Source organism: Crassostrea angulata, chromosome 3 (assembly GCF_025612915.1).
Source record: "Crassostrea angulata isolate pt1a10 chromosome 3, ASM2561291v2, whole genome shotgun sequence".
Taxonomy (NCBI): Eukaryota; Metazoa; Mollusca; class Bivalvia; order Ostreida; family Ostreidae; genus Magallana; species Magallana angulata.
Window position 1 is genome coordinate 6,083,763 of NC_069113.1, and position 23,345 is coordinate 6,107,107.

At 35.6% G+C, this 23,345-nt stretch overlaps 5 protein-coding genes across 5 annotated transcripts; 2 read left to right on the forward strand and 3 right to left on the reverse strand.

Annotated features, from left to right (window-relative positions):
* Positions 1-1,632: 1,632 nt before the first annotated feature.
* On the reverse strand, positions 1,633-9,223 carry LOC128176776 (E3 ubiquitin-protein ligase synoviolin-like). Its single transcript, XM_052843309.1, has 14 exons — positions 9,039-9,223; positions 8,656-8,748; positions 7,576-7,728; positions 7,320-7,368; positions 7,126-7,229; positions 6,867-6,993; positions 6,541-6,640; positions 6,365-6,430; positions 5,993-6,243; positions 5,811-5,894; positions 5,516-5,689; positions 5,127-5,304; positions 3,342-3,460; positions 1,633-3,251 (listed from the first exon to the last, which is right to left on the reverse strand). The coding sequence occupies exons 1-14, from the start codon at positions 9,165-9,167 to the stop codon at positions 3,073-3,075; spliced, it is 1,806 nt and encodes a 601-aa protein (XP_052699269.1). The 5' UTR covers positions 9,168-9,223; the 3' UTR covers positions 1,633-3,072.
* Positions 9,224-9,468: 245 nt separating this feature from the next.
* Positions 9,469-11,709, reverse strand: LOC128176778 (speedy protein 1-B-like). Its single transcript, XM_052843311.1, has 6 exons — positions 11,139-11,709; positions 10,863-10,921; positions 10,598-10,683; positions 10,321-10,492; positions 9,894-10,155; positions 9,469-9,692 (listed from the first exon to the last, which is right to left on the reverse strand). Exons 1-6 carry the CDS (start codon positions 11,500-11,502, stop codon positions 9,637-9,639), a joined length of 999 nt encoding a protein of 332 aa, XP_052699271.1. The 5' UTR covers positions 11,503-11,709; the 3' UTR covers positions 9,469-9,636.
* A 172-nt stretch (positions 11,710-11,881) lies between these two features.
* LOC128176777 (carboxypeptidase O-like) lies at positions 11,882-14,350 on the forward strand. Its single transcript, XM_052843310.1, has 6 exons — positions 11,882-12,678; positions 12,778-12,879; positions 13,008-13,180; positions 13,267-13,359; positions 13,546-13,641; positions 14,009-14,350. Exons 1-6 carry the CDS (start codon positions 12,021-12,023, stop codon positions 14,177-14,179), a joined length of 1,293 nt encoding a protein of 430 aa, XP_052699270.1. The 5' UTR covers positions 11,882-12,020; the 3' UTR covers positions 14,180-14,350.
* Positions 14,351-16,022: 1,672 nt separating this feature from the next.
* On the forward strand, positions 16,023-18,957 carry LOC128176490 (uncharacterized). Its single transcript, XM_052842879.1, has 3 exons — positions 16,023-16,230; positions 16,886-17,537; positions 17,820-18,957. Exons 2-3 carry the CDS (start codon positions 16,901-16,903, stop codon positions 18,431-18,433), a joined length of 1,251 nt encoding a protein of 416 aa, XP_052698839.1. The 5' UTR covers positions 16,023-16,230; positions 16,886-16,900; the 3' UTR covers positions 18,434-18,957.
* A 704-nt stretch (positions 18,958-19,661) lies between these two features.
* LOC128178296 (cholecystokinin receptor-like) lies at positions 19,662-22,067 on the reverse strand. Its single transcript, XM_052845400.1, has one exon. It carries the CDS (start codon positions 21,550-21,552, stop codon positions 20,341-20,343), a length of 1,212 nt encoding a protein of 403 aa, XP_052701360.1. The 5' UTR covers positions 21,553-22,067; the 3' UTR covers positions 19,662-20,340.
* Between the last annotated feature and the right edge of the window lie 1,278 nt (positions 22,068-23,345).

The following is a 23,345-nucleotide window of genomic DNA, read 5'->3' on the forward strand; positions in this document are numbered from 1 at the left end:
GTTAATTCACTATTTGACTGGTCGGGGAGGTATTAGGCCTACACAATAAAAGTCCTGATGCTCTTCATAATGTTAAGTGTCTCAAGGTTCCCAACCCCTGATTGAATACACCAGATGACATATCAAAAACCTGTTATCTAACAACATTGATAGGATCATGTCGCTTTGATATATTTTATTATTACAAACTGAATCTTAAGGTATCAACTCCATATAGTTATAAATATCACCAAACATTACTTGAAGAGATAAGTGCTTCCTTAAAATATGCATACTGCAGAAAGTTATGTCAAAAAATGCGTAGATTAGAAAAGAATATGCAAATTGCACATAATGTATTGTACTTGGAGAACTTTGATAATTTATCTAGCTCTATTTGGTTGATAATCTAATAAAACTTTTGACAAATTTACTGTCCCATTAATACAGATCTTTCCATCTCCCAGTGCTGTTATGCCAGTCCTCTTCCATTACAAAGTATAATGAAAGCAAGTAAATAACCAGGCCCTCATTAAAATTATGAAGCTCACCACCCACTTTAAAATTATGAGAAAACATAAACAGATGCCTTTTTCGAACTTTAGGAATCTATAGCCAGGAGACATAACAAGTCTCAGACTCTCAGTATCAACTATCTCCTCCAATTGTCCTCTATACCCCCACCATATTTTAAGTCTCTGTATCAATCTGTATCCATTAGTTGTCCCCTACCCCCACCCACAGGGCATTCCACTTTATCTCATCTTGTGAGGTCATTAGTTGGTTTAATATAACAACTATGAATTTTAATTCAAATCTATTTTTCATTTTCTATGTCAACATGACAGATATGAGAATTTTTCATGCTGGAAATAGTCAGGTTGTATATGTTTAGCAGACTTAAGAACAAATACAAGGGCAAACAAAACATCCCCCAACACTTGGGAAGTTTGTTTTTTTCTATCAGCTAGAGCATCATTCATGTTAAATGTTGTGTAAAATATGTTCATGTATAAGCAACATGTAAACAATATTAATCATGTTCTAGATAATATGGCTTTGGTCAAATAAACTCTACTGAACAAATGATCCCTGATTGCAAAGACAATCCCTCCCCGCTGGGAATGGCTAGTAATGGGAGTGCCAACTATCTCTGACCTACAGACACACTAAACTATTCACTCTTGTGGACTAGCCTGCCTACGAGACGCTCGATCAATTTCCTTTTTTATTTAAAAAAAAAAGCTTTCCATCATATTTTCTAGTAATCTTGATAAACCATTGAGACTCTGTTAAATCTCTATGAATCGCACAGAGCAAATGTTTGTTTTAGAATACACCCCAACACAATAATTTTCTTTGCATTCAGTGAAGCATGGGTGAGAGAGGGTTCTACGGGTTATCTGATTCCAAACACCAGATAACTACTGCCTCAGAGTTGAGTAATCTTTTTATTCAAGCTTTATCTGTAATCATTCCAAAAGAGACAACTAAACCAAAAACTCTCTGTCGTCAGTTTTTAGACGTAATGACTAACGTATTCACTACAGTTTATTTTTAATCTATAAAACTTGTTTATGCTTTTATTACATTTGTGTTTTCTAAGAAAGCTTCTATACATGAATGAATTAAAAAAAAATAATAAACACAATACCCATATGTTTTGTTTATTGATTTACATTATTTTTCACTTGCTTGATAATGAAAAGATATAAATTAGCAATTCAGACTTTAAGAAACAAATCCATAAGAATAAGAGAAATTAATTCTAAATTTCAAGCACATCATATACAGATATCCATACTTACAAATCACCAGGCATAATATATTGACTTACCTTGGTACAGGGTGTTTCATAATACCAGGCATGATATACAGAGCAGTATAATATACTGACTTATCTTGGTACAGGGTATTCAATAAAATATGTTGCACTTTGATTTCATTGTAGTTTTCTCATTTCTGCTGAATATACTGGTGCTAATCTCAATTGAATTACCAAATCTTATTGTTTTGCTTATACAATGTATTATGAAACACCATGTGCATTCAATTTACACTCGCAGCACATAGTTACACAGACTTGCACTCATCAATATACCGTATTTACACTGTTCTGCACTCAGAAAAAGGACTAATCAGACCCTCACTCACCACCATTAACAATAATGACTTTCACTCATCAACATAGACTTTCATTCATCAACAATACCAATATACAACGAACAGACTTGTATGTTTACAAGCAGACTCAAGCAGGCTTTCTCTTATCTCAAAAGACTAGACATTCCTTTTCCTCACATCCAGAAATTAACTGATGTCAAAATCATATAAATTAGTTTTAGTCTGTGTAGAATAAACTTGAATAACGAAAGAAAATTTGCAAAGTAATTTTACAAAATTACACACATTTTAAAAAAAATCAGTTTTGTTTGAGAATATGGCACCACAATAAATGAAACAGAGTACAGAAAAACAAAAGCACTTGCTATGTACCAGTAATTAAATTAGGATGAGAAAAAGATCAGTTACTAGTATAAAAATATTTACATGTTCATTAAAACTCTCCAATTTTTTGTATGTGTACATCTGTTACTACCGGGTAAATAGCAAAACCCAAAGATGTCCATATAATTTTAATTGTTGGGTGGCAAATTTATAGGTGTTTGAAACAACAACAAAAATGCCTTATAAAAATGATAACCTCACCTTTTTTCATTGCAAGTTTCAATTTAGTATAATAGACTAACCATTATGCATAATGCCTTAAACTACACACATGTAAAAGTATTTTCAACTTCCTTTGCACCAGCATTATACCAATTTTCTAACACTTTACTTAGCATTTGTTTTCTCTTTGAATAAAAGCAACATACTAATAACTTTTATAACTACATGTACATGTACCAGTATTAACAAGATTGTATGAGAAAAAGTTAGGACCAAGAGGGATAAACCAAAAAAAATCCCATCTAAACGAAAAGAAGAAAAACTCGGAATGCAACCAAGGAAAGACAACCCACACATATCTGATTGACTTTGGATTTAGAAGGCTTGAGGCACTGTTTATCCACACCAGGCACTAGCACGCTGTTAGCTGGCAGTGTCCGATGTCTGTTTAGCACTCTGTTCTTGATCAAACTTTTGTAATCTCCGTCGTCGGATTTCGTGCATCTCATCCTCGTGTTCTTCTTTGGTGGGATCCTCCCAATCTGGTATCACTTCCTCTTTTGGGGGTGTGAACCCTGTCGCTCCTTCTAAACCCTCATAATCTGCAGAAAAATACAGAGAACCCTTTAAAACAATTCTTCTACCTGATATATAGATTTAGATACTGTTAAATTTAATTAAGAAGAACTGACCGAGGTCTGAGTTGGAGGGTTCTGTCTTTATTTCTGTTTTTACTTCAGTACTCTCACTTTTTGGCACTGCCTCCTCCCTACTGTTTGTTGAGGAAACATTTGGATTTATTGTTGGTGTGCTGAAAAAATACAATGATTCATAACTGTATACAAGGTTATTTTCACCATGTATTTTTCCACCCTCTACACTTGGAAATTGCTTCAACCCATCCTGGTTTGTCCTGTCACAGGTGCGTGTTAAGTGATCTTTCTTATTTACACAGTAATTTAAAAATTGTTTTGATTTTTCACAGTCCTAAACTTGCCTTCTGACATCAAGTGTGAAAGGGATGTAAATAAAACAGGTGCAAATATTTCCAGTGTACAGTACTGTATAAGATTCCTTATTTCCGCAATTTAACTATTTTGCATCAAATCACATGAATATAAAATTGCAAATGCCAAATTTTTATCTTAGTTTCTTTTACATGTACTTTACATCTGTCCAAGAAATAAAAGTGTATGCAATTTGGTTTCATATGAATATTTGAATATAATTACAGATACAAAATGACATGATTGATTTTTCATTTATTTATAAGATTAATGAAAAAGTAAAGGAATACATGTAATTGCTTATAAGTCAAACAAATGTTAATGTGTCCAAATATATCTTATTGTGATATTTTAAAAAAATATTGCGATACAAATTTTTTTTTGGCAATACCAATCCCTAAACTGTTCTTTATTCTGCAACTACCTATTGCATTGACTGAATAGGGGTAACCCAATAAAAGCTATATTCGGTCAATGCCCCAATATAGCCTCGTTCATTTATTTGACGTTAAAATGCATTGTGACGTCATCTTTAATGCTTCGTTTACACCACGGTGCCATGGTTTCAATTAAGATATGCAATGAAATTTGTCTAAAATAGCTTGCTTGAGGAAAAATCTGTGATATTATGTTGCAGGATGAACAAATACTTGTTAACCGTCTTGAAATATAAGCAATATTTGGGTTTGGGTCAAAATCATGATGAGGGCTCTGCAAGCCTCACCCTCTGTCACATGTTCTTACCCTCACCAAAATAAAGCTTATATTTCCAGATAGTAACCATGTATTTTACTTATACATGAGCTGTACTTTTGTTGTATTATACCCAAGCTGTTGTGCTTCCTTTGTAATACACCTTAGCTGTGCTTCTGTTGTATTATACCTGAGCTGTGCTTCTGTTGTATTATACCTGAGTTGTGCCTCTGTTGTATTATACCTGAGCTGTGCTTTTTTGCATTATACTGAGCTATGCCTCTGTTGTATTATACCTAAGCTGTGCTTCTGTTGTATTATACCAAAGCTGTGCTTCTGTTGTATTATACCTGAGCTGTGCTTCTGTTGTATTATACCTGAGCTGTGCTTCTGTTGTATTATACCTAAGCTATGCTTCTGTTGCATTATACCTATGCTGTGCTTCTGTTGTATTATATATACCTAAGCTATTCTGCTACTGTATGGTACCTGACCTATGCTACAGATGTACTATTTGTACTATACCTGACCTATGCTACAGATGTACTATTTGTACTGTACCTAACCTATGCTACAGATGTACTATTTGTACTATACCTGACCTATGCTACAGATGTACTATTTGTACTGTACCTGACCTATGCTACAGATGTACTATTTGTACTGTACCTGACCTATGCTACAGATGTACTATTTGTACTATACCTGACCTATGCTACAGATGTACTATTTGTACTGTACCTGACCTATGCTACAGATATACTATTTGTACTATACCTGAGCTGTGCTGCGACTGTGTTGTACTGGTTGATCATCACCATGGCCCCATCCATCAGAGCCTGGATGTCCCTCAGCCACTGGATCCTGGCCTCAACATTCTCCCTCTCCTGTCCCTCTATCCTCCTCAGGTCCTCTGTAGACAGCTCAGACAGATTTGATGGAGGGCGGGGCATGCCTGAATAAATGTTCACAATAATTACTGTCCACTTTATAAAGAATGCAAATTTGGAGACTTGGGCAGTAACATCCTCAATTTTTTTGAAAAATTATCAATAATTTACATGGACATGCACCAATTCTTATATTTTCGTATATATTTTTTTTATATAGGTTATTTATCAGATCCTTTATCATTACTGCATGTTACATGTATTTACTGCACTTACCAAATGGCATCATAAGTGGGACCATTGGCATCATCGGGGGCATTCCTGTGGGGAGACCTCCTGTTGCTGGCATACCAGGGAATGTGGTGGTGGTGGGAGCAGATACAGAGGGATGAGTAAATGTGGAGGAGACAGTGGCAGTAGAGGTGCCTGATTGTGGTGCCTGTGTACCACCTGTTAAATGAGAGATACCACTGAATCAGTTGAGACTCTTCCATTGTAAAGTATTAAAACCTCTACATACATTGTATGAACTTTTTCGTCTTTCTGATGGAAAATACAAATCTTAACCAACCTGGCTGGGCTACATTTGGCTGATGGGGTTGAACAGGGGGCTGGGGCCACATCTGTGGAGGCATGCCAGCCATACCCCCAAAAACTAAAATTAAATTAAAAAAACAAATCATTTATACCTAGTATTTCAAAAATTAGAATTTCTTAAAAAGTTAAAAAAATAAGTAAAATTCTTTGACATACTGTTTTGTGGGGGTTGTGCCTGAGGGGGTTGTGGGGGTTGAGGGGGTGTGGCTTGTGGTGGGGTGGGCGCCGCCCTCAGTACGTCTCGCCTACAGGTAGGACAAGTCTGCTGTCTCTGAAACCATGACCTCAGGCAGGTGGTGTGGAAAATGTGATTACACGGCAACTTCTTGGCAGCCGTTGTCATGGTTTCCCGACAGATAATACACACATCATCCACCTGTAATTCCTCCTCAGTTGCATCAGGGTAACTATGGAAATAAGGACCATTTCAGTACATGCAGATTTAAGACACAACAAAATTTATCCATTTTCAGGAAAATGAGAAATGCAAAAGAATCAGTGAGATAATCACCAAAATATTTGACTTACAATGCATTCATATTCCTGATAGCTCTTCTAGACATAATGACATCATGCAAAGCCTTTTTGAATCCCCTGTTAAAGGTGTGAAAATTAACTACGGTAATTAAAACAGATCAATTACAGAATGAGTGTTGTAAGAAGGCATGTTTAATGAGAAAACTATCAGTAAATCATGAGTTTACCTCATAGACAGATACATGGGTCGGATGGCGAACAATGGGAAGGTGTGCACTTTGATCATGATAACCATAAATGCCATGTATAACACAACTTTCACAGCACCTGCAGAGTCAAGAAAAGATTATTTCTTCACTTTCTAAACAGACAGGTTATTGATTAGGAATATAAAAGATAAATACAGTCGCAGGGTGATTTATACTTGTGTCAGTTAGCAAAATTTCCAATATTTATGAATGATAGTCAGCACATGTATCTGATTTTAATTATTGGTGGTTTCATACTGACACAGTGCAGTGCCAAATATTTAAAACCAAAGGCTGTATCTTACCTAGGAAAAGCTCTGTATACAACAGATACACCGCCTTGTTCTCCCACGGGTTCTCGTTCTGTAGGTCGATGGAGTGGAGGATGTACTTCATAAATGTCATCGCCACAATGGTCATCAATATGGCATACTGAAAACAATGAACATGATTACTTATAGTGATACAGGGAAAATCAATTTCAAACTCATCATTTAAAATCCTTTCATTAATAAAATGTATAGTTAGTAACTTATACAAAATACCGGTAATCATTTTATTTACCTCAAAGCCAAACACGAGTTGCACTGATGCCCCTTTAGTTAGGGTGCTGTGGTATGCATGGTTGATGAAGTACAGATCCAACACTCCCAACAATGCTATCAGGGCTACAGAGGAGAATCAAAATCAAATTCTGGTATCCTTAAAGGCATTTCACACAATACCATTAGAAACTCATCTCTTGGAGATATACTTACTCAATGCCCTGATGTGAAATAATACTGATATCACTGGACTTCTCTCCATCTAAATAAGAATGACATCAACAAAGAAAATTATATACCGGTAAATATACTGATCAATGACAACAATATGAAGCAAATGAATACAACTGTATCCTCAATACTGGTACATGTTTTGACTGATTGATTCTTATCCTGATGCAAGTTTCATTAAAAACTGAAATCTTAAATAACTTAAATATTTATTTTTTCAAAAGTACATATGACTTACATAATCAATTCTGTCCTCTGCAAGCCAGTGGAAACATTTGAGAAATAACAACAGTGTGAACAGGGCAACGAATTTAGGACTAAAGTCATCACGAAACACTGTAAATGCCAGACAAGTTTCAGTCACTGCATACCAAGATCTTTCTATTAAATGCTGGAAAAAAAGAATAGAGATGTAATATTCAATTTGAATTTCCTGAAAAAAGGATTTCTGTATTATAAATTAAAGCATTTATTGCTGTAGTTATATGTTCTTGCTCTAGAAATACCATTTGCAAGTAGTTATCCCCAAAGGATTGTATCTACTGAATCAATCTATAAATGACTGAATGAACTAATTACATATGTATTAGTGTGTATTTAAAAGGCTCAGTACTGCCTTTCTCCTACTATAGTCTGTCCCAAGTTATTGCTTCCATCGCTTTTTGATGATTTTTAATAAAATTAGACATACCTGTGAAAGAAATACAGTTGAAATTGTTAAAAGGGAATATCTCCAAGATATCTTCATTGAACAATTATCCCTTTCCACTCAGAAAAATTCAAAGGAATGAAAACAGATTCCTTACGGAGATTTATAATGGGGAATGTTTACATCTTTTCTCCATTTGGAATACACTCAGAATACACCGCGCAATTTTTTAACATTATCATCCGGGCTTATTAATGGCTGATGCAATGCAAAATCTCCGTAGATTTTCAATTTTTGGATGTGTATTGAAACCTGAAGCGGTAGAGGGGGCGTTTCAAAACAGATAATCTGGACATTTTTCATATTAGTGGATGAACGTAGCTTGAGCACAAAGGTATTTACTATTATTGAAATATCAAGCAAAAAGTGGTGGAAGCAAAAACTGGGGACAGAGTATAGCACTAGCTATAGTGGGTCAACCCTTTAGCTCAGTTGGTAGAGCGTTGGTTTTTAACTTGAAGGGTCCCGAGTTCAAGCCTAATTGCAGTCATTTCTCCTCTTCTATTAAACTATTACACAATATCACATTACGAGAGCATAGATGGCTTAATCTCTGAGATAAACATATGACACCAAATTAGAGAGAATGCATGATAAATATTTTTTTACCTCTATTTCAGCTGGACGAAGATTTCCGAAAAACACTTTTCTCATAAGTTTTCCCATTAGTATGACAAAAACGAAAGCCTGGATATAGAGCATCTAGATTCAAAGAAACAACACATTAAGTTCATTAACCATTATTACCGGTACATAATATCTGGACAGGAATTTAACTCATTTGATAAGGTAAATTACTTGTTACAGGTATAGTAGAGTTCAATTATCACGTAAACAGTTACAAACCAAACTTAATTTACAAATCAATAAATACCAATAGTGGTAGTAGAAAAAGAAACGAGCAAATGTGTAACTAATGTTATCTGTCATATTGATATTGAGCCTCAGAAGCTGAGTTCTTGTAACACGTCATCATTCTCATCATTTCTTACCGCCATACTGGGGTTTGATTTTGTGATGTAAACCACAGAGGGATAAAACTGTTTCTTCTGATAATAGGCATTTCCAATCACAGCTGCGCTTAAAACCACACTTAACCCGGTTACCAGTAAGGTCTTCATTGCTTCTGCCAGACAATATGGCGTTTACACTGTTTATGGTTCTAAAAATAGACGCGAAGGGGTTTTCCTTAGTGGCGACTTGTCAATTCAAACCAAAAGTATTCGGATGAAGAGAAAAGGGGGAGGGGTCAGTACATTTTTAAAAAAAGCAAAGCCTGGATTCAAATGATATAATTTCCGACGAAGATTTAATTTAAATAATTAAAACTGAATAGAATTATATGTTCAAATCATAATCTGTGTGCAGAGAGAACTCGTGAGAAAAAACAAACACAAAGGAAGAACATGACAATTTCAAAGAATTTAATATAAAACCATTTCATTACATGACCAACCATTACATATCACAGAATAGCTTCCACTGAAGTTCACAATTCCTCGAGTCATTGCATAAAATAACAAAAAGTAAATGTAGCAATTTCAGAGGATAGAGAGAAGAAAGTTAGAGTTCTCTGATACGGCCCAACACTCATTCCTCTGCAACCGATCGTCCATCACTCTCGTCAGGTAAATTTTTCTTCAAGGCTGAGAATTAAAGCAAATGAATAGTTATATTACGTGAAACTCGTATAATCGCAATTTCATCTTAATTATTAATTCTATGAAATTTAGATTGACCGTTTACATATATTAAAGAATTAAAATAAAAAGATTCGATCACATTATAAATCTTCCTATATTTATAATTCTTTGTTTTTGAACTGTACATGTGTACTCCGTCCTTACGTTTCATATCAAACGATGACTCCTCCTGGGAATTGTCAAAGATGTCGTCATTGGACAGAATCCACTCCTCCCTGTCCGGACTGGCCGAGTCGTACTGACTGTCACAGGGTTCACACAGGGCGCAGGGCCGGGGGCTGGCGTTAGGACCCCGGGGGTAGCCGTCATCCCCCTCAGCTTCCCGCACGTAACTCCTGATGGCTCCACTGTGGTGGGCCGGACGATTTCTTTTCCAACACGCATGATCTGGGTAAATATCCATTATCTGTATTTAGAAAAAAGAAACAAATAAAAAGTCAATCGACTTAGTAAAAAATGCTTTTCTAAGGAGTGAGAGAATTTTTTTTTAAATAAGAGGTTTTGAGGAGGAATTCGAAGTGAACATTGTATTGAAATTCATGCATGAAAATTGATTCTTGAAATCGCGAACCTCTTCGCAGCATCGCCGACTGACCACAGCGCGGTAAGATATCCTGGCCCAGAACAGATCCTTCTTCCTAAGAAAACGAGGGAACCTGTCCTTCCATTTGTTGCCCAGAGCCCAGGGGAAGATTTCATATTTATCATCCTCCTCATCTTCCTCCATGTCATTTGCTAGGTAACTGTTTTAGGAATAAAATATAGGCATGTTATTTAAGTGACAACGTTTAATGAGAGTTTATTCTACATGTCATTGTGTACTTCAATGTTTAGTTAAAGTGACTTACAGTGCTAGGAAGAAATTCATCCTTGAGTAATCCTTGGTTTTCATTTGCGCTCTTTTGAAATAGGCAAAGACCATCGCAAGCAAATACTAAAATTAAAAAAAAATTATAATAGTTTTACTGTTTGAACAGATTGGAAATTCTATAGACTATAAAAAGAATTATAAAAAAAAATTATCAACTGGTATTATCAATATTTTCAAATATACGGTACATTTGCGATTACTTAAATATTGAGAACTTTAAATGAAATTCTGTAAACGCGTACCTTGTCTGATATTCTTTGACAGGCATCTCTCTGTAGAAAATCTTGAATAACATCATCTTCTGCAAATAAAATACGAAAATGCTTTTAATATTTTTTCAATGTTCGCAATTTTCGTAATTTTAAAGTGTTATGTGGTTTTTTTTAATTTATTTTTTTGGCCCGGAAGGGGGGGGGGGGCGGGGGGTTGTAAGAGGACGGGGTTTGGGGTCGGGAAAATTAAAAAAGTATTTAAAGCGCATACAAAAAGTTGGCTGTAATGATCATCAACATGCTCACCCAATAGTCTGAAATAAGCGCGCATCTCTGTCCTTTTAACTGCAAAATGATGCCGGGTGGAAACATGGTGTTCGGAGTAAAACCCTGTTCCAGTGAATTTACAGATGGGAATCCTTTCTTCGATAAGTGCCAGACGTGGTCTCTTCACTCGATGTGGTTCATTGGAATCTTCAAATTCATCCATGTGACAAAAATTATCAACTAAGCTTAGAAAATCTTGGTGCATGTCGCGGTCTTTGACAACCTGAACCTTGCAGCTGTCATTCGCATCTCGATCCGTCAAAGAAGTTGTTTTGGTTTTGGTAGTTTCTTCCTTTGCAATCGTCGCCTTTTTCGTAATCTTGAAGGGAAACATAAGTAACATACAAACTAGCTAATCACAAAATTTCTTCTTAACTTACATCCAACAGCTGTTTGGGGAATCCCGTGTCGTCTGCTTTTTTGGTCGGTTCTTTCGGAAAAAGTTCCGAATGTTCGAATCATGACGTCACTTTAGGCAAAAGAGAAAGTACAAGTTGCAACATGTTTCGAACATGTTCCGCCAGGTCAGTATGTCCTTATTTTAGTTTTTGGTTTTTTGAAATTTACGATTCCCCAATTAATGATGAAACTTAACGTTTGGATATTTCAAACTTATTTTTTGGAATTCTATGAACGCATTAATGAATGATATTCCGGATATTATTTAATTTGGTTCTAAAATTAGAATTAAACTTATGAAAATAGACCGATTTACCATTTAATGATTATCGGCTTACACAACGGAGTTATCTTATGATCTTTAAAATGTAAAATCTTTAAAATAGTATGCTTATTATATATATATTGCACTGACAACGCAAGTAACCTATTTATGGGTCTTTTGACAATGCATATTTCGAAATGATACCATGGAATCATGGCAAAAGATTACCTACGATCCCGGGTAGGTGTAAAGGACAGATTGTTATATTGTGTTACACGCTACTTTTCTACAGTGTAACATGTGTTGATGTGGAACCACAAAAAGAAATCTATGTGCCAAATTACAATGTTTACCACAATTTAACCCGCATTGGCAAAGAAGTCGAATACCTTTTAAAATTCCCAAATTATGTCAAAGTGTATACCCATCATAAATCCCGACAGAATAGACAACAGTATCTGCTGCACATCTCAAACTTCACAAAACACAGTGAAAAGTTTGACAACTTGGTTGAAAAGCCTCGAATACTTTTTTCCTTCGGTGAGCATGCAAGAGAATTTCTTCCAGTTGAGAGTGCAATTTATTTCATAAGGAACTTGACAGGTGGCCTTTTACCAGATGTAGATGGCTTTTCAAGACAGTTTACTCAACAAATCCTTTCCCTAGTAGATTTATACATTATACTAATGGCTAATCCAGATGGCCGTCACCATGTTGAAAAGACAAAGAATTACTGCTGGCGGGGAACTAGTACTGGAGTCGATCTTGATAGAAACTTTGAATGGGAGTTTGGTGGAAAAGGAAGCTCAAGTGATACTGAGGATGAGGAGTACAGAGGGAAAGATCCATTTTCAGGCAAGTTGCTAAAAGGAGACATAAATTACACATCATCATCCTGTCTGTGTTTTGAAGACACAACGAATAATTATTTAAGAGAACTATTTCTTTTTCCAGAGCCAGAGAGTTTAGTTTTCCAGGAAATCACATCTGATGTCTCATTTGATGCTTTTTTCTCCTTCCATTCAGGAATCAATCATATTTACATTCCATATTCAGGTAAAATGGGTATTAAGTTATGGAAAGTAGCTAGAAAAAAGGAAAACATGACTGATTGATATACCGGTGCATGTAAATCATGCAAAATTTTGTTGTTGGTATGAACTGCATTACCTATAATTTTGCAGATACAAAATCCAGACAGCTCAAGAGAGTGCCAGATAACATCCAGGAGATGTTGAGATTAGCGGCTCAGTTGTCTCGCTCTACAAAGTACAAGTACAGATTCGGAACTTCACACCAGCTCATCAACTACACAGCTGATGGCACCATATTTGACTACATGGCAGGGATTCAAAAAGTAAGGCGTAATTTTTCTTTAAAAAAGGATTTGTGATTTCTACAGGTGCATCAAAGTCTTGATAAAATCTTTTTTTCATATTTCAGATACCCTTTTCTTTTACTGTGGAGTTGTGGGGTAAACAACATCAGGGAATGAGTTGTTTTGATTTATTCAACCCTAAAAGTGATGAGTTACAGGTAAAGGTTTTTAATTTGATTATTCAAGTACATTCAAAATAATGTGTTAAAGTAAGTGATTGTGTTTTAATTCAACGCAGTATTTTTTCCCATGATTTTTCTCAGCATTTGATAGGAAAGTTGTACTTTAAATTATAAACTAGTACATGTACCAGTAAATCAATTTTGAATTTTTTCTTTATTCAGAAAGTAGTCAGCAATTTGCATCCCCTCTATATCAACATAATACGATATCTCTCGGAATGGAAATCCAGAAACATTGCAAAAATGACCAATCCATATGTAAGTAAATGACTCACTGTCTCTTTTAATCATTTTATAAAAAACAGGATAGCAAGACACTTTGCTTTAATATAAATCTGCTCTAATTATTTTATTTTCTCATATGATAAATTTTAAAAATTTGCTGAATTGTTAGATCTGTTTTGACAAAAGTACCTTTTTTAAACGCCAAAAAAAAATGATAATAACATTTATGAAGAAAATGAAAAGAGGAAGGAATGGGCAAAAACTTTTAAACTTTATGAAATTTTGTAAACACCAAAAACTCATCATAGAAATATATATTGATTTTTGTGAACATACCAGTAATCTGATGATTTGATGATCACTTGGTACAAGATTTATCAATACAAAATGTCCATTTCAGTCGGAGCGACCATCCATGGTGCTGGGATACATGTTATTGGGGATAACAGCGTCTGTGTCAGCCATGATTTGTCTCCACAGAAAGTTCAGAAACTGTCCAAAAATTTACACGCACCAAAGAATCGTGTCCCTGAAAACTCTCAGTTCCTCATTCCCTGCAAAGAATCTGTGACAGTGTGAAACATTTCAGTGTTCATTCTTTTTTTTTCTTTTTTTTTTTTAAACATATCACATGTATACCAAACAGACAGAAGTCCCTAATATGAACTAAAAAATCTTTGTATTTATATTGTTCTGATGTTGATATATTTTATTCATTAAATTAGATATAGACCAATAACAATTGGTTTTTTTTTTTTTTTTACAATTCATGGATATTACTTCTTGTGATTGAATAAACAAGTACAAAAACATCAAAACTGGAATATTACTAAGCAAACAATTTTCGAATTAATGTAAAAAGTATTGTTAATTTTTTGTGAACATGTATATTTCTGTTTGAAATGATTTTGTATTTTTATTCTTTTTGATCACAGACTTAAAACTCAAGAATAATATTTCAAAAAGGGTAAACTATGATAATTTTTTGCTCTTCTGAATTTTAAGTTCAGCTGAGCTTTATGAAAAACCATATTTTCGGCGGCATCTGTTTTTGATCCTTTTACATATTTTACACTTTTATTCCATATAACAAGACTATTTTCATAAAATCATTAAAACTTGCTCAAATGAATGTTTATGCTATTTTTAATGGAAAGTTATAAATATAAAAAAAAAAAAAGAATGAAAAGAAAAGGAAAATATTCTTTAAAAAAAAGACCATCACAACAGAATTCATTAAATTACTTATAGATATACAAAAATATGTTTTACAGTGTGGATTCTAACAAAGGGATCTAGATCACAATGCTTATTGACACTTGATAAAGTGAAGATTCAATTTTGACATTTTTTGGGGGGGAGTGGAGGATGGATAATAATAGTCAAACCATGTTTTAACACATTATTATATTCATGAGATTAATTACATGAAAAAAATATTAATATACTCTACCTACATGATACATACTTATTAAATAGAGACCTATCCTAATACAAGAACCAACAAACTTCATTTTATTCACAATTCTACCTGTGCATTAAAATGACCAATATATCCACCACCATCCTACCCGTCTATCCATTTTCCTAAACGTCAGATCTAAGAAAAACGTTATTTTGACACTAGTGTACTGATTTATTGAATTATAACTGTATGTACACTCAAAATGAAGAGATAATACATTATGTCTGTACAACAAGACAGTATCACGTTATGATGGCTAAGTTATTCTTTTATACGAGTAACTAAATTGAAAAAAATGCTTTTTAATTTTTAGTTTAGGATATGTGAAAAATGAAATATTATTTATTAACTGTTTAAAGTATACCGTTTGCGTACAACAATGTTGAACAGTCTCCCTCAGCATTAACCATTACCATATAATGATAATGAATCTTTAATCAAATATACAAGGGATCACTATTTTGTATGAGGTTAACGTTAGGTGCTTGCTTTAACATGTTTAATGGAAATCACAATTTCATCTGCGTTATCAATGGATAATTTCAATTTTAATTCAACACTTTCGAAGTTACAATATCCGGGTTATTTGTACTGCAAAGTTCATCTCAACTCCTCTTCTCTATCAAATAAAAAAAAACCTTCTCATGAAGAAGTCTATAAAGTCTATGACTATAATATAGAGATTCACGCGACCAAATATAAAAAGCTAATCTTTTTTTTTTCATATACAGAGTAATTGCTTTTTTGATAGCATCCAAACCATTGCAAATCCCGGAGAATCGACCAGTCCTGCATATTCATGTACATTTATTAATATGACCTTAAAAAGACAATAGCAGAAATTTTGCAATCATCTGTTCCAGTTAGCCATTAATGATTTATTTATGTCTCGTTCATTGTCACCGATTTTTATTTTCATTGGCTCTGAGCGCTATGGCCGCCGGGTATTGCAGTGAACACTGGTGCATGGCCGACCTTACGACCTAGTTCATCAGATACGGTATTGCAACACGATTTCCAACGCAACGGATAAACAACACCGGGTGATAACGGGAAGACTGGATCAGCGATTTCAAAATCACCCGGTCGGACTCAAGGACAGCCCAGCTGTGGCCGAGGTATCAGGACGAACACATGTGAAGTAATTCAAAAGCCAGGTACGTTGTCATATATTTGGTTCGGATCGACATCTACCGGTATATTCAAACTACTTGTGTACTAGTAATTTATTATAAACATGATCTATGCATTTTGCAAAGTTTTATCGAGTTTTAAATTTTAACATAGATGCATCATTATGGTGTTGGAAAGACGCAGTTTTCATTAGTTTTGGAACACTTTTAACATTTTGATGCATTAGACAGAGTGGGTTTCATTGACAGAAAACAAAATAAATACAGTAAAGCTGAACATCAATAGCTTGCTAATATTCAAGCACGACCCTATTAGAACCATTTTAACAAGACCTTGGACTTTGGGTAGTTGTGTCAAACAGCAATATGACGTAGGCCTGTCTATTTCATTGCTGGCCACTCAGCCATGGCTGTTTGAAATTGACAAGATTTGTCTGGCTTTTGAGCTAAATCTACGCAATCGGTGCATATTTCACTTGATACCGCGTCATTTTTAACTTGTTTTGACGAAAGAAAGAGATAGCTACGTCCAACCGAAAGTCCCAATGTCTTGTTAAAATGGTTCTAAATATACCTTTATCTGTTGAGTGGACAATATTGCAATAAACGTTGTGCTGAAAGATCAAGTTACACTTTGTACATTTAAAATTCAAATTCTTAGTTCTCTGTTTCTTTTCAGGACAAGTATTTCAAAATGGGATCAGGGGGAAGTAAAAAGTCGAAACCACCCCCGCCGAAGACGGTGCCCGGGGTGCCCCCTCAACCCCCTTATTTGGGCCAGCCATGTGAATACCGCTTCGAAAACTACATGATACCATATGTGGTTCAGAGCGATTTTGGGTTCATGCCCACCCAGGGCATGACTTTGACTACGCTTGACGTTAGCGTATACACCGGCGCTCTCGGCTCGCTGTATGACATGGGCTTCCGTCTGTTGACGTTCTCTGTGATCCCTGCGTCATTGACGGTAAGCGGCTTCGTCACCGCTAACGTCCAACAGACGCACAAATACCAAGGGATTTGCCGGAAATTACCGGACGACGAACTGCCCCAGCAGTGGTCGCTTAAGGTCCTGAAATCCGTGCTACCATCTACGGTGTTTACATACGGGCTCTTTCGCCTCGGCGATTCTAATTCTACTGCTGACACCAACCACATATTTCAGACTATAGTCAATGAGGCATCTAACGGTGCCAGGCTTGTCTGTGTAACGATCACGGGTTTTAACTCTCAGAATGTGAGCCAGCCAGGGGCCACAAGTGCAGCGGCAGGAGCTTTTGGCGGAAACGCTGCCATGAATGTCTGCTTTTTTGGACAGAGTCCACAAATGAGTAAGTTAATTTCTCCCCTTATTATCATGATTAGAACATACTGTATTTGCTTTTCGGTTTTTTTATTTGGGGGGGGGGGACATATTGATCTTTCAAGAATGAATATTTGGTGTTTCTTGTTCAAGGGGACGTAAACCCCTGGCAGTTTCTTGAATCATGCCTTGTATGTAGATAGTGCTTAAATATACATTTCTTTTACATAAAAAAATTGAAACTCTGACACGTATAAATTTGTGCGTTTACTTAGTATGTAAATGTAAACGGTATTATTTTTTATTTTAGTCCTCGGAGTGGACATTTTTATGGAGATTCCAAGAAACCCGACGCCCACCCGATACGTTTATCAGTGCGTGACCATCCCGATGAAGATCACGTGGCTCGTGGCTATGGCGATGGGTGGAAAATGGCAGGTAGAGATGGACTGGGTCGGAGTGACGTCACAATACTTGGGCTCAGGATGGAGGCTAGTAGACACGTTCATGGACCAGAACAATTCCGCTTTCAGAGATAATGCTTTCTTTACTTCCAAAATGACCATCAATCAGAACTGTATTTTCATCTTTGAGAAAGAGCAATCCAAACTGAATGACAATACTCCTCAGTACGAGGCTACGATGGTGGAGTACAACGCCCCCGGTAAAATGACGGGCGGAATAGGAACCACCACCGCCACGACTAGCCCGGCATGGGAACCCGTTCTGGCACACCTTGGCACCTTTGGGTGGGAGCTGGTGAAAATCTTGGACACGCCTGCTATGAAATTTGACGGCATTGGGGGTTTTGGGTCACTCACATTCAAGAAGGTGATGTGGATGTTCCTCCAGAGGAAGATTGTGACGTCAGCACCACCGGCTGAAGAGAAATCTCCACCCGCGCCAGCCGTGCCGAGTTCTTGAACAGCATTTCACGTTCTGTTGAACAACTAGACTGTGATATTCTATCTATATTCTTTTGTTGCAATCTATCGATTTACATTTCAGGGTTGATAATCAAATTCATGACGTACTATTGTTGCCGTGGTTGGATGGTTAAGAATTGTGGTTTTTATTGATGGACCTTCAAGTTCGTTTTACGTTGTTACAAATGTGGTCTTCATATACATGTACATTTAAGCTGTCGTTCAAATTGGTATTTTCAATTAAATAGGTGAACTGCTTGACATAATTTTTAATCTGAAACGCATTTCACACTGTCGCGACATTGAAAACATTTCTTTTTACATGTATACATGTATATAAATTTTCAGTTCTGCAATTCAATTGTCAAACAGTGCGATGCGATTGTTTGAGCATGCACAAAACCCCAACCTTATTACGTTTCAAATGTTCGTAAGTCTTACAAAGTTGTTCTCAAGAAAGTTAAATCTTACTGTGCTTGTACTCATTTCAATTATATATTCGGTGTTTTTAATAGCTTTGTTCGTAGTATTCATGAATTAAGAAACGGCAAAAGAGATACTGCCGGGTTTCTACAAATCAATGCAAGCTTACTATACTTAATAGTATACGATTTATGCAAATTTGCTTCACATAACGACATTGGTTGTCGGCTGATGGTGAAAGTTACAAACGTTGTAAGTCTGAGCAAAACGCCTCATTATATCATGACGTCCAAAAATGCCGTGTAGGTACAATTAATCAAAACAGAACATGTTACCGAAAAGGAAAGGGGACCTACATGTAGTATTCATTCAAAAAAGTTTGACTGTCCATGACATTTTTGCCTTTATCGGGGATTTCGTTATTTCAATTTTTACTATGCTTTCATCTATATTCGTGTATTTTATAAAACACGGTTTGAAGATACGTAGATTGTTGGACGGCTCCACCAACACAAATTGTTGTCGCGTTTCTTTTGGTTAACGGTACATAGACCTTCCCAACAACAAATTCCTCGAGAGTTGTAAAGGCACTCCCTATTTTTATTTGTTGAAAAAAACAAACAAAAACAAATAATGCATGTATTAATTTTTTTAAACAAATTAAGATTGGGGTGCCTATGGAAGAAATCCGCTTGATTAAATATCGAGTTCATTTTCGTAGAGCACTATAATCGAATACGATTATACAGTTTCTAAGATTCGTTGTGTAGTAATGTAGTAAAAAAAATTTGTGTGTCTATATGACATGGCCTTAAACAATGCCCTATATTCCCTGTTGCTGTAACCTCACAGAGAGGAGTGCGAAATCCCAAATGAATACGTGGCACTGCAATACATTAATAATCTATCATAAGTCTGAATTATTCATTTATATAAAACTATGGCAAATGAACTTCACTTTAGCTTCGATTAGATGATGACATATTGGTACATGAACCTAATATAACCAGAGACTTTTAGTTCTTTATTCTTTAAAAAAAAACCCAGAGATTTTTCGAATTTAACACAACTATGTTAATTTATTACTAAACATTCGGACATTTTAGTTAACCGTTGAAAACAAAGTACATGGCAAGTTATAAATTTAACAAATAACACTTTAGTCTGTAAACAGCCACTTCAAACGTGACATACTGCACGCGTGACTAGTTGACGAAATAATATAAATGAAAAATATAATTTATATATATTGCATAGACAGAAACTAGAAACCTTGCATATTAATGTACATACATGTACATCTGTGTGCATATATTGCAAAACCTAACACATCCTACGGGAACAAACTTTATAATGCACCTTTTGAAATTGAAAAGACAAAACCATATTTTGCATCATATACTGAACAAAAGCACAAATATTGACAATAATATTGTCAATATTATATATTGATATTATCTGTTATTTAGCACGCATGAACTTCTAATGACCAGTTTGACTGTCTGGATGAACAGGTTTGTTTTTACGTCTCCAAATCAAATATTTTACTTCGTGTCGGAACTTGACGTCAAAAAATCCATATATGAAAGGATTGACAACGTGGTTCAGAATGTACAGTCGATACAAAAATAATAATCCTACAATGGCAGAGTCTGATTTAAGCCAAAACGTCTGTACGAAAATCGACTCGAGCAACATGATGACAATGCGAGGCAAGTAAGCAATTACAAACACAACTGTAATCGTCATAAACATGTACGAATATTTGTAATGCTGAAAGTGGTTCTTCATGGCTGGAATATTGGCCCTCACGAGCTCATGCGACCTCCTTTTAATGTGTTTTGGTAGTTCTTTCTCAGGGGGTTTCAAAAAGTTACTACTCACTCGCGTGCGTTCGATTGGTTGTTCTTGGTATCCGTGATCTCCATTTTTATCGTTAGTAGCACAATTTTCAAGGTTCTTACTCCGTCTAATGTCAGACACAGTGGAGACCGAGAGTTCGGGTCGAGGTACAACGTTCACACGTCTTAGAGACTTTCTGTAGGTCATGACTTTACTGTAAATAGACCTACCAATAAAGGTGTAACAGATTGTGATAATTACTATTCCCGTCACAGCATAAATAAATAAGAAAACATTATATCCAAAAAGAGCGCCCGCAGAGCCCTTGTTGCCACACCGATATCCCACTAGAGAAGTGTTTTCAACGCTGTATCGGTCGCTAGTTACTTTAATTTCTCCGTACAAGAAAATCGTTGGAATGGATAAAACTGCTGCGACCGCAACTGTTCCTAGCACGACCAGTCTCTTTACCTTGAGCGACCACTTTCCGATGAAAGGGCGGCAAACTTTCAAATAGCGATGAACTGCTATAACTAAAAGCAGAGTTCCTCCTGAAATAGTTGTCGTCTGGCTGAAATACCACAGGGCACGACAAAGAATATCACCAGGAAACCTCACGGGCAACAGGTTCAGGGCGAGGGCATACGACGATCCAACAACGCACGCACATGCGTCAATTCCCGCGAGGGACGGGATAAAATAACGGTCATCGCTGTTCTTTGACATACGGACCAAGTAAATGAATAGAACGAGGCCATTTCCGAAAACCCCTAAAACAAGATAAAGTCCCAACACAATGTTGTTCCCGATGAGAAAGTCTGATAACTCCGAGTTCCACGCCTCAATATTCATCACTATATGTTCTTATTTATTTTTTGTTGGTTGTCACTTGTGTGTCCTTGTGAAGAGGTCCCTGTACCAAGAATTAAGAGGGATCAGAGAGTATATATATGCGTGTGTTTACGATACAGTCCGACTGCTTCCTGTGTTGATGTACAAGGGTTTTTCAGGAGTTCGAATTAAACAACGAGTTCTTACAAAGTGTGTCAGTCTTGTATAGTGCATGTCCGGTTGCACTTCATATATTTAAGCCCTCTTGCCTTTCGGATTGTAACGTAACAGCGGAAATTCCCGACTGGTCGCAACTTTGTTGAAACAGAGCATTGGCCGACCTCATCGGCTTACGTCAGAGGTTGCTGATACATTCTCAGTGAATGCATTTCTTACACTTAAGTTCTCACGTTACACGGTTCAGCTGGACTTACACTAGCTATTGAGTCCATCTCCTACAATGATCAGAATCTGATGGTGGTTAAAGTGCAAAAATTCCATTCACGATGGATGTTCTAGTTTCCGTGCAATATGCGAAAAGTAATGCGGTAGATGAACTTACGATATCCTATTTTGGTCCTTGTGTTGTTCATCTTTCAAGATGCAAATCAATGTTATTCTTCCGTTTTAAGAACACATTTAGGAACACGGCATAATATGCTTTTAAAAAAAATCAGCATTTATAAAGTTGCTTCGTTTTTAAAGGGACTTAGACACGATTTTAGATCAAAATTTAATTTTTGTTTATGTATCAAATGGTTTACTTGCGGATTTTGAATGATTGACCAAAATTTGAATGTTAGAAGAAGTCAAGTTATAAAAGAGATACAGATGTAAAAATTCATTGTTATGTAAACAAAGCTCGAGTCTTATATTTGTTACAAATAATGCAAAGTATGGAATTACCATTTCTTTGACAAAATCACTCATGGAAAACAAGATAAACTGATTCAATGTGTTCATAAATAATATTACCAGTAGAAGAAAGCAACATTTTGTTGAAACTTATGCCAATATATATAACACATATGTAAACAATAACGAGGCTTGAGCTTTGTTTACAAAACAAAGAATTTTAAACTCGGTATCTTGCTTATAACTCAGAATTTGACTTTCAAATTTTGACAAAGCATTATAAATACCCATATTAACCATTCTTAACATTAAAAACGGAAAAATAAAATTCAAAATTTGGAGCTCAAATCGTGTCTAAGTCCCTTTAACTAGAGGACAAACTAACACCAATTGAACTCTTTGGACGAAAAAAGTATCTCCTGTGGGCGTTGTAGTATCTGCCAGATTCAATCAGAGATAGATAAGCTTTTTAATGAAATATTACAGGAATTTATTATGTGCTTTAATTTGTAGATCTCTATAAGCTCAGTCAATAAAGATTTTTACGAAACGTACTTTTCTGCAAATTTTACCTATTTTGATTGCCCTTGAAAAATTACGCACAAAGCTGCATCTGAGAAAAACGGTGAGCACACCAATTTTTGGGGGAAATTATTTATGACAATAAGAGGATATCCTAAAATTAAATAATTTGTTTAAGTTAAAAAATTGTGATGATTTGTAAAATTTCAATAGATAAATATATTAACAGTGGTTGCTTTTATGTTTTTTTAATCTTTAATTAATCGATCAATCAAATAATATTCTGGTTTTTCATACGGTTTTTTCTTTTTTTCATCAAAATTGTTTCCTTAAATTTTTCACGGAAAACTCTTAAAAACTGTTGAAACCTTTTGTTGAGCTGAAAGGAGGTATAGTATATGTTGTATGGCGAACAGGGGAAAATGTGAATCAAGAGT

Coding starts and splice junctions, on each gene's coding strand:
- LOC128176776 (XM_052843309.1), bottom strand. CDS start 9,167: ATGAAGACCTTACTGGTAACCGGGTTAAGTGTGGTTTTAAGCGCAGCT. Junction 6,994..7,125: donor AACTCGTGTTTGGCTTTGAG/GTAAATAAAATG, acceptor CATTGTTTTCAG/TATGCCATATTGATGACCAT. Junction 5,690..5,810: donor GCCAAATGTAGCCCAGCCAG/GTTGGTTAAGAT, acceptor CTCATTTAACAG/GTGGTACACAGGCACCACAA.
- LOC128176778 (XM_052843311.1), bottom strand. CDS start 11,502: ATGTTACTTATGTTTCCCTTCAAGATTACGAAAAAGGCGACGATTGCA. Junction 10,922..11,138: donor CGCTTATTTCAGACTATTGG/GTGAGCATGTTG, acceptor TTTTATTTGCAG/AAGATGATGTTATTCAAGAT. Junction 10,493..10,597: donor ATGAATTTCTTCCTAGCACT/GTAAGTCACTTT, acceptor TTCCTAAAACAG/TTACCTAGCAAATGACATGG.
- LOC128176777 (XM_052843310.1), top strand. CDS start 12,021: ATGATACCATGGAATCATGGCAAAAGATTACCTACGATCCCGGGTAGG. Junction 12,880..13,007: donor TATTTACATTCCATATTCAG/GTAAAATGGGTA, acceptor ATAATTTTGCAG/ATACAAAATCCAGACAGCTC. Junction 13,360..13,545: donor CTAAAAGTGATGAGTTACAG/GTAAAGGTTTTT, acceptor TTCTTTATTCAG/AAAGTAGTCAGCAATTTGCA.
- LOC128176490 (XM_052842879.1), top strand. CDS start 16,901: ATGGGATCAGGGGGAAGTAAAAAGTCGAAACCACCCCCGCCGAAGACG. Junction 17,538..17,819: donor TGGACAGAGTCCACAAATGA/GTAAGTTAATTT, acceptor TTTTTATTTTAG/TCCTCGGAGTGGACATTTTT.
- LOC128178296 (XM_052845400.1), bottom strand. CDS start 21,552: ATGAATATTGAGGCGTGGAACTCGGAGTTATCAGACTTTCTCATCGGG.